Source organism: Xenopus tropicalis, chromosome 4, assembly GCF_000004195.4.
Source record: "Xenopus tropicalis strain Nigerian chromosome 4, UCB_Xtro_10.0, whole genome shotgun sequence".
In the NCBI taxonomy this organism is placed as follows: Eukaryota; Metazoa; Chordata; class Amphibia; order Anura; family Pipidae; genus Xenopus; species Xenopus tropicalis.
In genome coordinates, this window is record NC_030680.2 from 9972687 (window position 1) to 9988956 (window position 16270).

The following is a 16270-nucleotide window of genomic DNA, read 5'->3' on the forward strand; positions in this document are numbered from 1 at the left end:
GGGGCTGCTGGGAATTGTAGTTCTGCACTAGGGGTGCAGGTTTCCAGAATAGAGCCCAACTGCCTGCACTTCCCCAATGAATACAGTACTGCTTGTGTTTGGGGAAATTGGGGTTCCCCTTCCACCCTCTACCCACCTTGTTGCACAGGTTAGGGACCCCTGGTGGGCACAGGGTGCAAAGGATTGCGGTAATTACTGCCAGTGCTGCCCTCTGGCCCATAAAGGGGCACTGCCATTATATTTATGGGGTACTTTTTATTTTTAAATGACACTGTTACACAGCAAATAATTCCCTCTGCCATTTAACCTTTTATTCTTCAACCAACAAATGTATTTGTAGCTGTAATATTGGTGTGTAGGCGCCATCTCAGTGCATTGTGCCTGAGTCTGAGCTTTCAGCCAGCGCTACACATTAGAACTGCTTTCAGCTAACCTATTGTTTCTCCTACTCCCATGTAACTGGAGGAGTCCCAAGCCGGACTTGGATTTCTTACTATTGAGTGCTATTCTGATACCTACTGGGAGCTGCTATCTTGCTCCCTTCCCATTGTTCTGCTGATCAGCTGCTGGGGGTGAGGGGGGGGGATATCACTCCAACTTGCAGCGCAGCAGTAAAGTGTGCCTGAGTCTGAGCTTTCAGCCAGCGCTACACATTAGAACTGCTTTCAGCTAACCTATTGTTTCTCCTACTCCCATGTAACTGGAGGAGTCTGAAGCTGGACTTGGATTTCTTACTATTGAGTGCTATTCTGATCCCTACTGGGAGCTGCTATCTTGCTCCCTTCCCATTGTTCTGCTGATCGGCTGCTGGGAGTGAGGGGGGGATATCACTCCAACTTGCAGCGCAGCAGTAAAGTATGCCTGAGTCTGAGCTTTCAGCCAGCGCTACACATTAGAACTGCTTTCAGCTAACCCAGCGTTTTTCAACCGCTGTTCTAGTGTGCCGCGAGATGTTGCCTGGTGTGCCGTAGGCAGGGCCGCAATTTTTACTTTCAAAGGGGGCTTTAATAAAATCCGGGCCCTGTCATTGGTTGCGCCCCGTGTGTACGGGTGACGTCAGTACGCACGGGGAGCAACGTTATAAAAGGGCCTGTGTGCGGTCGCGTGTAGGCAGAAGTGCAGAGGCGGCGCGCGTGAGGGGAAGATGCTGCTGAAGCCGCCGAAGAGCAGAAGTAAAATGCTGCTGGGCACCAATGTATTAGGGGGGGCCACGGGGCACACTGACTTATGGGGGCACTGCTGCTGGGCACCAATGTACTAGGGGGGCTGGCTCTTGGCACCAATGTACTGGGGGGCACTGCTGCTGGGCACCAATGTACTAGGGGGGCACTGCTCTTGGCACCAATGTACTAGGGGGGCACTGCTGCTGGGCACCAATGTACTATGGGGGCTGGCTCTTGGCACCAATGTACTGGGGGGCACTGCTGCTGGGCACCAATGTACTAGGGGGGCACTGCTCTTGGCACCAATGTACTAGGGGGGCACTGCTGCTGGGCACCAATGTACTAGGGGGCACTGCTGCTGGGCACCAATGTACTAGGGGGGCACTGCTGCTGGGCACCAATGTACTAGGGGGGCACTGCTGCTGGGCACCAATGTACTAGGGGGGCACTGCTCTTGGCACCAATGTACTAGGGGGGCACTGCTCTTGGCACCAATGTACTGGGAGGCACTGCTGCTGGGCACCAATGTACTAGGGGGGCACTGCTCTTGGCACCAATGTACTAGGGGGGCACTGCTGCTGGGCACCAATGTACTAGGGGGGCACTGCTCTTGGCACCAATGTACTAGGGGGGCACTGCTGCTGGGCACCAATGTACTAGGGGGGCACTGCTGCTGGGCACCAATGTACTAGGGGGGCACTGCTCTTGGCACCAATGTACTAGGGGGGCACTGCTGCTGGGCACAGAGTTAAATTTTTTAACATTTTCTAATGGTGGTGTGCCTCATGATTTTTTTCATGAAACAAGTGTGCCTTTGCCCTGAAAAACACTGAGCTAACCTATTGTTTCTCCTACTCCCATGTAACTGGAGGAGTCCCAAGCCGGACTTGGATTTCTTACTATTGAGTGCTATTCTGATACCTACTGGGAGCTGCTATCTTGCTCCCTTCCCATTGTTCTGCTGATCGGCTGCTGGGGGGGGGGGGGGATATCACTCCAACTTGCAGCGCAGCAGTAAAGTGTGAGTGAAGTTTATCAGAGCACAGGTCACATGGCTGTGGCACCCTGGGAAATGAAGAATATGGCTATGCAGTACAGTGCAGAGATGTGTCTGATGTAAGTGCTTGTTATCTAAGGACTTAGGGTGCCATTTGGTTTCCCATAGTGCTCTAGCACTTGTACCTGGGACAGTAATAAAAGATAAGTAGGTTGATGTGTCCTTTAATTATGATTTCAGCTTTACTTCTCCTTTACTTATTATTATTAGTGGGTGTGGCCAAGCCTGTTGTGACACCTGGTAACCAATATGATTTACCCCCTTCCTTTCTTGGGATGCTTGGGGGGCGGGGCTGTGAAATCAAGGGGCAGGGCTTTGGTGGATCAGGGGCGGAGTTAAGGAGCTGCCTGTGGGGGGGCTGGAGGTGGGGTACAAGCACATTGCAGTTATATGTACCCTGGAAATCATAGGGACACGGTTACCGGCCTGGAAATGATGGAGACAAAGAGTCCTGTATATAGAATTACATATATATATATGTGTGTGTGTGTGTAATGATATATACAGAATTCCCGTATATATATAGGACCCTGTGTATCACATATACAGACTCACTCTAGGGGGGTAGAACCTTCCCTTATAAGCAGAGCGGAGGGGTTTCTTGGGACACCGGAAGCGGAAGCAGCATGCCCTAGTGCTGGCAGGTAGGAGAAGAGGAAGGGAGTAGGTAGCTGCCTGTATATACAGTGTGTGGGGTAGAGCTGCTGCCCGTGGGGGTCGGGGAAAGGCTGCGGCCGGATCGGATTCTTTCCCTCAGGGTCGGGCTGCGGGTTATTCCCCTAACAGCCGGACTGTACAGTGATTGGCTACTCATGTAGCGCTCAATAAAATGAGCCAATCACAGTCAGGGCTTCCCTGGAACGCAAGGCGCAGTTATGTACGTAATGGCCCCTGGGTCCCTCAGCTGGGGCACAGTAGGCTGGGGCACAGTAGGCTGGGGTACAGAGTAGGCTGGGGCACAGTAGGCTGGGGCACAGTAGGCTGGGGCACAGTAGGCTGGGGCACAGTAGGCTGGGGCACAGTAGGCTGGGGTACAGAGTAGGCTGGGGTACAGTAGGCTGGGGTACAGAGTAGGCTGGGGCACAGTAGGCTGGGGTACAGAGTAGGCTGGGGCACAGTAGGCTGGGGTACAGAGTAGGCTGGGGCACAGTAGGCTGGGGCACAGTAGGCTGGGGCACAGTAGGCTGGGGTACAGAGTAGGCTGGGGCACAGTAGGCTGGGGCACAGTAGGCTGGGGTACAGAGTAGGCTGGGGCACAGTAGGCTGGGGCACAGTAGGCTGGGGTACAGAGTAGGCTGGGGCACAGTAGGCTGGGGCACAGTAGGCTGGGGTACAGAGTAGGCTGGGGTACAGTAGGCTGGGGTACAGAGTAGGCTGGGGCACAGTAGGCTGGGGTACAGAGTAGGCTGGGGCACAGTAGGCTGGGGTACAGAGTAGGCTGGGGCACAGTAGGCTGGGGCACAGTAGGCTGGGGCACAGTAGGCTGGGGTACAGAGTAGGCTGGGGCACAGTAGGCTGGGGCACAGTAGGCTGGGGTACAGAGTAGGCTGGGGCACAGTAGGCTGGGGTACAGAGTAGGCTGGGGCACAGTAGGCTGGGGTACACAGTAGGCTGGGGGGTACAGTAGGCTGGGGTACAGAGTAGGCTGGGGGGTACAGTAGGCTGGGGTACAGTAGGCTGGGGCACAGTAGGCTGGGGGCGCACAGTAGGCTGGGGTACAGTAGGCTGGGGGCGCACAGTAGGCTGGGGTGCACAGTAGGCTGGGGTGCACAGTAGGCTGGGGGCGCACAGTAGGCTGGGGTACAGTAGGCTGGGGGCGCACAGTAGGCTGGGGGTGCACAGTAGGCTGGGGGTGCACAGTAGGCTGGGGGTGCACAGTAGGCTGGGGGTGCACAGTAGGCTGGGGGTGCACAGTAGGCTGGGGGCGCACAGTAGGCTGGGGGGCACAGTAGGCTGGGGGGCACAGTAGGCTGGGGGGTACAGTAGGCTGGGGGCGCACAGTAGGCTGGGGTACAGTAGGCTGGGTGCAATAGGTTGGCGCACAGCAGGCTGGGGTACACAGTAGGCTGGGGGCACACAGTAGGCTGGGGGGTACAGTAGGCTGGGGGCGCACAGTAGGCTGGGGTACAGTAGGCTGGGTGCAATAGGTTGGCGCACAGTAGGCTGGGGTACACAGTAGGCTGGGGGCACACAGTAGGCTGGGGGCGCACAGTAGGCTGGGGCCGCACAGTAGGCTGGGGCCGCACAGTAGGCTGGGGCCGCACAGTAGGCTGGGGCCGCACAGTAGGCTGGGGCCGCACAGTAGGCTGGGGCCGCACAGTAGGCTGGGGCCGCACAGTAGGCTGGGGCCGCACAGTAGGCTGGGGCCGCACAGTAGGCTGGGGTACAGTAGGCTGGGGTACAGTAGGCTGGGGTACACAGTAGGCTGGGGCACACAGTAGGCTGGGGCACACAGTAGGCTGGGGCACACAGTAGGCTGGGGCACACAGTAGGCTGGGGCACACAGTAGGCTGGGGTACACAGTAGGCTGGGGTACAATAGGCTGGGGTACACAGTAGGCTGGGGTACAATAGTCTGGGGTACACAGTAGGCTGGGGTACAGTAGGCTGGGGTACAGTAGGCTGGGGTACACAGTAGGCTGGGGTACACAGTAGGCTGGGGCGCAGTAGGCTTTGGTACAATAGGCTGGGGGGCTTCCTCCATTGGCAGGGCAGATATAAGTGGGGTGTTGCTGTACAGGCCCCATTATAAAGGACTGGATACATGGCATGGATTGGGGGCAGAGGGACTTGGCACCGCCTCTGGCAGCCTGACCCCTTATTGGCCCATTCTCAGTGTTGTTATATACAAGTTTCCCACAGGATTAGAGCCCCTGCCTCTTACACTCAATGGGGGGACTGTGTGGGACTCTTTAGGGTGCTATACAGGAGGATCCCCCATATCAGTATTATGGGTGGGGCCTTTCCCTTGGGACCCTGTGTGGGTCAGACAGCCCGTATCAGTGGGAGGCATAAGGCGTATAGTCACTGTGATTATGCGCCACTCACAGGGGCCCCCAGACTGATGCCCCCGGCAGACCTTATTGCCATATAAACTGGGTACAAGGGCAGAAGGGAAACAGGGCACAGACTATAGGGCACCTACCAAGGCTTATGGGTGTGGCTTAATGATTTTGTTTCAGCAGTGGAAGGGTTAACCCGCTATAGGCACAGCAATAAGCATGATAATTTGCCTGTTTCCCACATTCAGACTTGCCCCGGTGACACAGTGACATGGACAACAAGCGGCAGAGAGCCCGGGTACAGGGGGGCTGGGCAGGAGGCGCCAGGCCGGGCAGTCGACCAGGTAAAACCCCTCCCCCCATGGCCGGTTCCTTTTATAGAGACCAGTACAAAGGTGTAATTCTGCCCTGCGTTTGCCCCTAGGGTTCCCAGCGGTGCCCCCGGCCCAGAGACCCCCAGCGTGGGGCAAAGAGCAACCCACCCAGGAGAAGCATTTTGTGTACTCGGAACCTGCAGAGGTAACTGTAAGCCCCGCCCTTTCCCTCCCGCCGGCCATGTACATCCCTGTGACTCTCTCTCTCTTCTCATAGGTGGTACGGAGAGTTCCGGAACCCCGGGTGATCGAGTAAGTGCCCCCCCACACACACATTTGCCCCACAGAGAAGCCATTCAGGCAACTCCAGTAGCAACTTATTCAATATCTTTTTTTCTGTGTCTCCCCTGTCCCTAGTGCTGCTGGGACCCATGAAATAAGCTTCTCCCCCTCGGGGGTCTCCAGGTAAGTTATTGCCTTCCTTCCCACCCCTGTGTGTCAGGTAATGTGTCCCCAACACTCAGCGCTGTGTATGTTCCCATACTGGGAGTGGTATGAATTATGAAAAGGGAACACTGTTGCTTTAAAACAGAACATAATTATAAATGCAAGAAAATTCACCAATGAGAATTCTACTGATAAAAACCTTCATTATAAATGCAGAAGAAGTGACCAATGAGAATGCTGATTCCCAGCACTGTGTCAGGCCCCTTGCTGGTACCTTACATATAGAGATAATGATGGCATTTTCCCCTCATTATATGGCACAGGAATCAGACATGGGGATAAGGGCAGACTTGTTCAGTGCTGGGAAACTGGGTTTAATGCTCCCAACTCCAATTGCAGGAACAGAGAACATGGAGCCGGATTTATACAGATCAGCTGGGATTCTCATTGGAGGGTTTTTGCGCATTTTAAAGCAGTCGCTGGCTGTGGGGATTTGGGGGAAAGTTTTATTGTGCAATATTGCTTTAAGAATTCAACCCTGATGTTGCTGGACTACAGCTCCCAGCATGCCTCAGCCTTCATTGTATGTTACATTATTCTGGGATTTGTAGTCCAGCAACAACTGAGTAAAGTTTGGTTGAGCCGCGCGGTGCAGCAGGGTTTACTCCCTTGTGTGTCTCCCCCTCAGGCTGCGCTTGTTCCGCTCCTTTATTGACCCCCGGGAAGCAGACTGGATGTTCAAGCAGCTGCACCAGGAAATCCCTTGGAGTCAGAAAACCAATGTCGGCCCGGGTAGGAGAAATCTAAAGGTTTATTTAGGTTTAAAAAAAAAAAACCCCCACAAACAAGTGGGGAGGGGTAAGGATTTATGTGACCCTTCTACCTATTACATTGCAACTTCTAACAGGGGCTGCTGGGAGTTGCAGTTTAGGTTGGACAGGCTGGCAATTTATTAGCTGTTCTGGATAATACAGTAAAATAGTGCAGTACCTACATTTGCCCACTAGAGGGCAATGCTTACCCACGATAGTGTTATATAAAGTAAAGGCAACGCTGAACCACACACTGTGATGGATTTCTAAATTTGTTGGTCATTTCATCTTTGTTTGGTAACAATTACGTTTAACCCTTTTCCCTCCCTGATTTATTTACCCTTTATATCTTGTGTTATTAGCAAAGTCTCATTTTACCCGAGTCGTTTCTGTCTTTAAATCCCTCTCTTTCCCTTCAGATGGATCTTACCAGGAACCCCGGCTGACCTGCTGGTACGGGGAGCTGCCGTACACTTACTCGCGCTCTATGATGCAAGCGAATCCTCACGTGAGCATCTCCCCCCCCCCCCCCCCCCCATTGTTATTGGTTATTGACTTTCAACTCCCAGCATGCTCAGCTAAGGGCTCTAGTAAGTCCCATGATGGAGAGGCCCTAGGCTACTACTGTCTTTCTATGCTAGCTTGCTGAATATAGTCACCGTGCCATTTGGGGCAAGGACAATTCCCAAGCTTTTGAGACCAGGCAGTAATCACCTGACCCACCAGCAGAGGGCAGGCAATTACCATTAGCGTCAGGGGAGGGGCAGTTATTAACATTTTGCCACTTGGAATCTGTTCATATTCTGTTTTGGGGCATTTGGGCTTTACACCACCTTTTAAAACAGATCCAGGCCAGGTTTTGGTTCTTTTAGGACTACAATACCCAGGATTCCCTATTGCAGGTGATGTTAGGAGCTTGTGTGCTGAAGCCCACCCACTCTGCCCTGGGCAATAGGACTGTCACCCCCATTTCTGTCTCCCCCAGTGGCACCCCCTGCTCACCATGCTGAAAGACCGCATTGAGGAGGTGACGGGCTATGGCTTCAACTCGCTCCTCTGCAACCTGTACAGGCACGACAAGGACAGCATCGACTGGCACAGCGACGACGAGCCGGCCCTGGGCACGAGCCCCATCATTGCCTCCCTCAGCTTCGGGGAGACCCGCAACTTCCAGATGAGAAAGAAGCCGCCCCCTGTGAGTGAGCAAGTGGGAAAGATGGCGGGGGGGGGGGCACTAATGAAGGCATTCCACCTGCCAAGGAAATATAATAACGGCAACTAGTATGTTATAAAATGGCTACTTCCTAGCAACATTTCAATTGGTCTTCATAGTGAATTATTTGCTTCTGCCTTTTCCAGCTGTTAACTTGGGGTCACTGACCCCGGGGACCAAAAAACCTACTTATTAATTATCATTCTACTCGGGCCTGTTTTATTCATATTCCAGTCTCTTACTCGAATCAGTGCCTGGTTGCTAGGGCCATTTACACTATTAACCAGATAGCGCTTAAAAATCCACGCAGAATATAAAGCTAAATAATTTAAAATAAAGACCAATTGCCTATTGCTCTCTACAACATAGTAAAAGTTAAATTAAAGGTAAACCACCCCTTTCACCTGAGCTGTAATGAGCCAGTCCTGCTCCCGGCTGCTGCAGTTTGGCAACTTGACCTGTAGATGGCGCTGGTTTAAAGAAAATCGGCTGCAAACAGTTTTTCTTAACCAGTTATGGCCCATGGAAGTCGGGATTCACTCGTTTTTATTGATGCTGTGAGTCTAATATTTGTGACTTTAGTTAGTTGGGATGGAGGGAGTTGCAGTTGAGCAACTGAAGGGTAACAGGGCATCCCTGAAATAAACTGAAGTCCTTATGAGACATCCAAGGCTCCCCCTATTGAAGTCTTGGAGTTTGGGGCCCTCTCTGTACAGGGGGCAGATATTGGCCACTGAGCTTTCCCCTTATTCCTGACCAAGCTCCTCCCTCTGCGATGCAGGAGGAGCGCGGCGATTACACTTATGTGGAGCGCGTACACGTGCCGCTGGACCACGGAACCCTGCTGCTCATGGAGGGGGCCACCCAGCAAGACTGGCAGGTGAGACGCTTTACTTACCCTTTACTTTAACCATTGGTTTGTCCTATCGCACGGGGCCCCTCTAGATGTCTGTGAACTGCAACTCTCAGCCCCAGCTCCAACCTTCCTCTATATTCATCCCCCCCCCTCCTTTGTACCACGTAGAAGGGAACCCTAAATCAGAAGGGAGCCCCCATAATGACTGTCTGTGGCACCTTACAGCCCCCCTGGCATTCCCAGTACCCAGAGGCACAAACAGCCCCCCCAGCCCAATAAATAGTGAGTGTCTGTGGCACCTTACAGCCCCCCTGGCATTCCCAGTACCCAGGGGCACAAACAGCCCCCCAGCCCAATAAATAGTGACTGTCTGTGGCACCTTACAGCCCCCCTGGCATTCCCAGTACCCAGAGGCACAAACAGCCCCCCCAGCCCAATAAATAGTGACTGTCTGTGGCACCTTACAGCCCCCCTGGCATTCCCAGTACCCAGACGCACAAACAGCCCCCCCCCCCCCAGCCCCAATAAATAGTGACTGTCTGTGGCACCTTACAGCCCCCCTGGCATTCCCAGTACCCAGAGGCACAAACAGCCCCCCCCCAGCCCAATAAATAGTGACTGTCTGTGGCACCTTACAGCCCCCCCGGCATTCCCAGTACCCAGAGGCACAAACAGCCCCCCCCAGCCCAATAAATAGTGAGTGTCTGTGGCACCTTACAGCCCCCCTGGCATTCCCAGTACCCAGAGGCACAAACAGCCCCCCCCAGCCCAATAAATAGTGACTGTCTGTGGCACCTTACAGCCCCCCTGGCATTCCAGTACCCAGAGGCACAAACAGCCCCCCAGCCCAATAAATAGTGACTGTCTGTGGCACCTTACAGCCCCTGGCATTCCCAGTACCCAGAGGCACAAACAGCCCCCCCAGCCCAATAAATAGTGACTGTCTGTGGCACCTTACAGCCCCCCTGGCATTCCCAGTACCCAGAGGCACAAACAGCCCCCCCCCCAGCCCAATAAATAGTGACTGTCTGTGGCACCTTACAGCCCCCCTGGCATTCCCAGTACCCCAGAGCACAAACAGCCCCCCCAGCCCAATAAATAGTGACTGTCTGTGGCACCTTACAGCCCCCTGGCATTCCCAGTACCCAGAGGCACAAACAGCCCCCCCCCAGCCCAATAAATAGTGACTGTCTGTGGCACCTTACAGCCCCCCCTGGGCATTCCCAGTACCCAGAGGCACAAAACCAGCCCCCCCAGCCCAATAAATAGTGACTGTCTGTGGCACCTTACAGCCCCCGTGGCATTCCCAGTACCCAGAGGCACAAACAGCCCCCCCAGCCCCAATAAATAGTGACTGTCTGTGGCACCTTACAGCCCCCCGTGGCATTCCCAGTACCCAGAGGCACAAACAGCCCCCCCAAGCCAATAAATAGTGACTGTCTGTGGCACCTTTACAGCCCCCCTGGCATTCCCAGTACCCAGAGGCACAAACAGCCCCCCCAGCCCAATAAAATAGTGACTGTCTGTGGCACCTTACAGCCCCCCTGGCATTCCCAGTACCCAGAGGCACAAACAGCCCCCCCCAGCCCAATAAATAGTGACTGTCTGTGGCACCTTACAGCCCCCTGGCATTCCCAGTACCCAGAGGCACAAACAGCCCCCCCAGCCCAATAAATAGTGAGTGTCTGTGGCACCTTACAGCCCCCCTGGCATTCCCAGTACCCAGAGGCACAAAACAGCCCCCCCCCAGCCCAATAAATAGTGACTGTCTGTGGCACCTTACAGCCCCCCCTGGCATTCCCAGTACCCAGAGGCACAAACAGCCCCCCCAGCCCAATAAATAGTGACTGTCTGTGGGCACCTTACAGCCCCCGTGGCATTCCCAGTACCCAGAGGCACAAACAGCCCCCCCAGCCCAATAAATAGTGACTGTCTGTGGCACCTTACAGCCCCCCTGGCATTCCCCAGTACCCAGAGGCACAAACAGCCCCCCCAGCCCAATAAATAGTGACTGTCTGTGGCACCTTACAGCCCCCCTGGCATTCCCAGTACCCAGAGGCACAAACAGCCCCCCCAGCCCAATAAATAGTGACTGTCTGTGGCACCTTACAGCCCCCCTGGCATTCCCAGTACCCAGAGGCACAAACAGCCCCCCCCAGCCCAATAAATAGTGACTGTCTGTGGCACCTTACAGCCCCCCTGGCATTCCCAGTACCCAGAGGCACAAACAGCCCCCCCAGCCCAATAAATAGTGAGTGTCTGTGGCACCTTACAGCCCCCCTGGCATTCCCAGTACCCAGAGGCACAAACAGCCCCCCCCCCAGCCCAATAAATAGTGACTGTCTGTGGCACCTTACAGCCCCCCTGGCATTCCCAGTACCCAGAGGCACAAACAGCCCCCCCCCAGCCCAATAAATAGTGACTGTCTGTGACACCTTACAGCCCCCCTGGCATTCCCAGTAGCCAGAGGCACAAACAGCCCCCCCAGCCCAATAAATAGTGAGTGTCTGTGACACCTTACAGCCCCCCTGGCATTCCCAGTACCCAGAGGCACAAACAGCCCCCCCCCCCCGGCATTCCCAGTATTGCTGCCCTCAGTCAGTGGCTGCTTCTCTGTTTCCCCCCCCAGCACCGGGTCCCCAAAGAATATCACGACAGGAGACCCAGGATCAACCTGACTTTCCGCACTATGTATCCGGAACCGCTCAGCTCCTAGTCGGCTGCGGAAGCAATGGTGGGAGGAGACGGTGGCGCCCCCTGCTGCTTTGGGGTTCTATAAGGCATCAATGTGAATGGTGGGGGGCAGTTCCCCTTGTCTGTGGGCTGTTGCTAGGGGGGTAATCTGTGCCTTTTCCCCCCCGGCAAGTGCCCATACGGCTCTCAGAAGCCGATTAGAACACTAAATGCTCTTCAGAAGCAAAATAACCTGCTGTTATTGGAGGAGGAGAGCCAGACCGGACCAGTTTGGATCCCTCCTAAGCCCTGTGTCGTCCTGCGTGGGGGTTTAACCCCGTGTTGTCTGTGTTTTGGGCAGGTGATAGTTAAATTGACCATCCAGGGGCCAATGAGAGCGTCCGACTGGGCGCCTCCAGACCAAGTCAGCAGCTTATTGGCCCTTGCGTGGGGCCCTTCCAACTGTCTTGAGTTGCACTTCTTCTATGGCTCAGAAACAATGAGCTAAGTATATTAAGTTCTGTATATTGATGGGTTTATTTAAAGACACAGGCTGCCAAATACAAATAAAGACACAATGACACCCTCCTCCGAGTGCTCATTTGCCTTTAAGTTACTTATGATCTAGATCCGGAAGGTTCCACTGGCCTTAAAGCTTCCAGCTTGGTCCCTCCCAAAGAATGTGATGGGACTGCCCTACTAATATCTGCTCAAAAATCGGACAGAGGATGGGGGGGGGGTGGTCATAACCCAGCCAGGGCTATAGAATGGAAACCTTATACAATATATATCAGAAATCACGGGGCCCCTCACAACAAAATTTTCTTGGCCTCCCAAGCCCTGCCCCCAATGGCCCCTCCCTCAGTGACCCCTCCCATCAGTACAAAGGACACACAGACATTGGTAGCCAAGGCCCCCTAAAACATTGGTAACCAGCATCCTCCAGTTACCCCCCCCAGCGTACTCCAGCTCCCCCCTCCCAAGCATCCTCCGGCTCCCCCCCAGTGTCCTTCCCAGCATTCTCCAGCTCCCCCCCCCTCCCAAGCATCCTCCAGCTCCCCCCCTCCCAAGCATCCTCCAGCTCCCCCCACTGTCCTCCTGCTTCCTTCAGCTCCACCCCCAGCATCCTTCCCAGCATCCTCCAGCTCTCCCCCCAGCATCCTCCAGCTCCCCCTCAGCATCCTCCAGCTCTCCCCCCCCAGCATCCTCCAGCTCTCCCCCCGCGTCCTCCTGCTTCCTCCAGCTCCCCCCCAAGCATCCTCCAGCTCTCCCCCCGCATCCTCCTGCGGCTCCCCCCAGCATCCTCCAGCTCCCCCCCAGTGACTTCCTGCAGCTTCCTCTGGCTGCATCCTCTTGATATGTTCCTCGGCTCCCCGCTGCATCTGCACATTTTTATAACCAATTGAATTACCCGCTGACCACCAATGACAGGGCCTGTAATTCTTTAAAGGTGGCCCGAGCTACACCTGTATCACGGCAGGGCCCCCTTTAAAGTGACGATCGCCCGGCCCTGGGACAACTGTCCCCCCTGTTTCCCCCTGATGGCGGCCCTGTATATAGACTTACTGGTCCTTTCATTTATAAGCCTTAGGGCACTGGTATGTGTTGGGCTCTTATTATGGGGTCTTGACTGAGAGGAACCAACATGGCAGCTCCCATTCCTACCTATAAACAAAGCTACTTCTGCTGTACTGTCTAAAGGGAATCAACATGGCAGCTCCCGTGTAGGAATACAGATCTCATTTTTCTGTGCCAGGGATTGCCGCCCATAAGCCTTCGGCTCATTATTAGACAAATCCGTTATGTAACGTTCCTTCCGGCCCCTGTTCCTCGGCACTAAATCCGTGCAGCCGGCGCCCCCCGTTACGTGGCTGCTCCAATGTGGGGGACGTGTGAGAGGAGGAGGAGAAGGGGGGGATAATGACATCTTTCTCACCATAGCAACCAGCGCCCAGGCTCACATCCTTATAAGTGAATAAAGGGAAAATAGGAGAGCAGTTCCGGAAGCCACTCTGCCATGGGCAATGGGGGGAGCTGAGCCCATTTAATGCCAGTGGGGGGCGCCAAGGGGAGAAAGTGCATTGATTGGTCACAGCTCTGTAATCACGGGGGGGAGGCCGAATTCACATTAATTGTTACATAATCCACTTACCCTTTGGTCACACTGGTTGCCCCAACATCCCCCCCCCTCCCCAGGGGGCAGAAAGCTTGTTACATAAATCTCTGGTTTCCTGTTTATCAGTTTGTTTTTCTGTTCTACCCACGGCTGTAAGTTACAATTATCTAGAAGTGTTGATCCGGGGGCCTAATCCGATCCGGAACCAAGGAGAACAGATTCTTGTAGATCAGCAGAGTTGGGATTATCCCTGTATCCCCGGCTGTGTGGGATTTTATTCCCAGCTCCTACGGGTGAACCAACCTCCAGCATGTAGAACTGCCATTATCTATCTACCGTTATATCTATCATCTATCTATCTATTTATCTATCTATAGAACTATAGCAGGGTGACTGTTACCCCAATGTTTCTATATATCTGTAACCTTGTTATGGGCTAAGGGGGCCCAGCCTGAAGGCCAGTTAGGGGGAGATTTGGGGTGAGTGCTTATTTGTGCCCTGGGTACCCCTGGAACTATAGCAGGGTGACTGTTACCCCAATGTTTCTATATATCTGTAACCTTGTTATGGGCTAAGGGGGCCCAGCCTGAAGGCCAGTTAGGGGGGGATTTGGGGTGAGTGCTTATTTGTGCCCTGGGTACCCCTGGAACTATAGCGGGGTGACTGTTACCCCAATGTTTCTATATATCTGTAACCTTGTTATGGGCTAAGGGGGCCCAGCCTGAAGGCCAGTTAGGGGGGGATTTGGGGTGAGTGCTTATTTGTGCCCTGGGTACCCCTGGAACTATAGCAGGGTGACTGTTACCCCAATGTTTCTATATATCTGTAACCCTGTTATGGGCTAAGGAGGCCCAGCCTGAAGGCCAGTTAGGGGGGATTTGGGGTGAGTGCTTATTTGTGCCCTGGGTACCCCTGGAACTATAGCAGGGTGACACCCCAATGTATCTATAGATCTGTAATGGGTGCAGATTTGCCCAGTGTAAGCCAATGATCCATCTTTGCTTGACTGACAACTGTTACATAACAGAAAGAATCCCCCCCCAGTGCCTGTGCAGGAAGCCCCCCTATCTGTCTGGCACTTCCCTCTCCCACCCACTGGCATCCCTATTTAGCTCCACGGCCGGATGGAAGCCTTTACATGGAATTGGATGTCATCAGAGCAGCCTGAGTGTGGGAGGGGGCTGGGGTATAAAGCAGGGAGCCGGCAACAGGAATCACAAGCAAAGAGCTCCAGGCAGAGAGACAGAGAAGGGTCCTACGGTGACAGAGAAGGGTCCTACAGCCACAGAGAAGGGTCCTACGGTGACAGAGAAGGGTCCTACAGCCACAGAGAAGGGTCCTACAGCCACAGAGAAGGGTCCTACAGCCGCAGAGAAGGGTCCTACGGTGACAGAGAAGGGTCCTACGGTGACAGAGAAGGGTCCTACAGCCACAGAGAAGGGTCCTACAGCCACAGAGAAGGGTCCTACAGCCACAGAGAAGGGTCCTACAGCCACAGGGAAGGGTCCTACAGCCACAGAGAAGGGTCCTACAGCCACAGAGAAGGGTCCTACAGCCACAGGGGAGAGGAGAAGATCATTGGATTTATCCTTTCTTGCTGCCCCTTATCCTTCTGCCCAGCTGCCCAGCATCTCCCCCACCCTGTGCCAGCTCTTCAGCACCCCCCGTCTCTGCTCCTCTTCCTCATTCGCCATGTCTGCCCCCCAGGCTGAAGACCACCTGTGCAGCTACGAGGAGGCCATTCGCCAGAGCACCTACCTGGAGGGAGACTTCTCCCAACCTTCCTCCTCCAGGGGTCCCCTAAGGCGGCCCCGGCACAGCCGGCTCCTGACCCAGCCTCTGTCCTTCGAGGAGATCCGAGAGGTGGAAGAGGAAGGGGTCTCCCCAAGTGAGGAGGAGAAGGCAAAGAAGTCCTTCCAGCGATCCCTGGAATCTCTCAGGAGAAACTCCTATCACATGTACCTGCGGAGGGAGAAGCTGGGGGGCGCCAGACACAGCCTGGACTCGGTGCTATGACTGTAACAGGGGGGGTCTCTAACTGTGTCCCTAGGGCCACCCATGAACTTTACTGGTGGGATTACCTCCTGCGCTGGGTGTCCGCTCCTTGCTCTGGAAAGGGGGCCTCAAGAAATTCAAGGGCTGCCCACTAACGGGTCATTCGGAGCCAATAAATGTGCCGCACACAATGCCATGTCTTTTTATACGGTGATCTATGCACTATGTGTGAATGCTGCTGTGGGGGGGTGTATATACTCGCTACTGATGTAGGATACGCTGGGCTGTGCTGGGACACGCTTGCTATCTGGATTGCTCAGTATTTATCGGCAAATAAACAGATTTATTCTAACTTTTTATCCATTGTCTGTGTTATCACTTATGTGCTCTAGGCAGAGGGGTGGGGGGCAAATAATCACCCCCAGTCGGTTTATTACCCCTATGTATGTCTGTTGGAAAGATGCTGAAAAGTACATTGCACCATTCCCTTTATTCATTGTATTGCTTTTCTATATTCTTTTTCCCCCATTTGGATTTCTATTATGAACTGGAGCCCAAAATCCTATCATGAGAATGGGAGCTGACATACTGCTTGCCCAGTCTAAACTGTGTTTAATGCTCCC

The 16270-nt window shown here is 54.2% G+C and overlaps 2 protein-coding genes across 4 annotated transcripts; both read left to right on the forward strand.

The window, feature by feature from the left end:
• Positions 1-2765: 2765 nt before the first annotated feature.
• alkbh3 (alkB homolog 3, alpha-ketoglutarate-dependent dioxygenase) lies at positions 2766-12124 on the forward strand. Of its 3 annotated transcripts, none has more exons than XM_002937298.5 (10): positions 2766-2864; positions 5470-5565; positions 5646-5740; positions 5813-5847; positions 5953-6000; positions 6671-6774; positions 7214-7302; positions 7780-7989; positions 8789-8887; positions 11493-12124. In XM_002937298.5, exons 2-10 carry the CDS (start codon positions 5493-5495, stop codon positions 11577-11579), a joined length of 840 nt encoding a protein of 279 aa, XP_002937344.3. In that variant the 5' UTR covers positions 2766-2864; positions 5470-5492; the 3' UTR covers positions 11580-12124. The 3 variants fall into 3 exon arrangements, with proteins under 3 accessions (XP_002937344.3, XP_017948748.2, XP_017948747.2); XM_018093259.2 differs by having other exon boundaries at positions 2863-2883; XM_018093258.2 differs by lacking the exon at positions 2766-2864 and adding an exon at positions 2921-3097.
• A 2399-nt stretch (positions 12125-14523) lies between these two features.
• LOC116410241 (uncharacterized protein C11orf96 homolog) lies at positions 14524-16006 on the forward strand. The gene is made up of 2 exons (XM_031900425.1): positions 14524-14904; positions 14947-16006. Exons 1-2 carry the CDS (start codon positions 14640-14642, stop codon positions 15666-15668), a joined length of 987 nt encoding a protein of 328 aa, XP_031756285.1. The 5' UTR covers positions 14524-14639; the 3' UTR covers positions 15669-16006.
• The last annotated feature ends 264 nt before the right edge of the window (positions 16007-16270 follow it).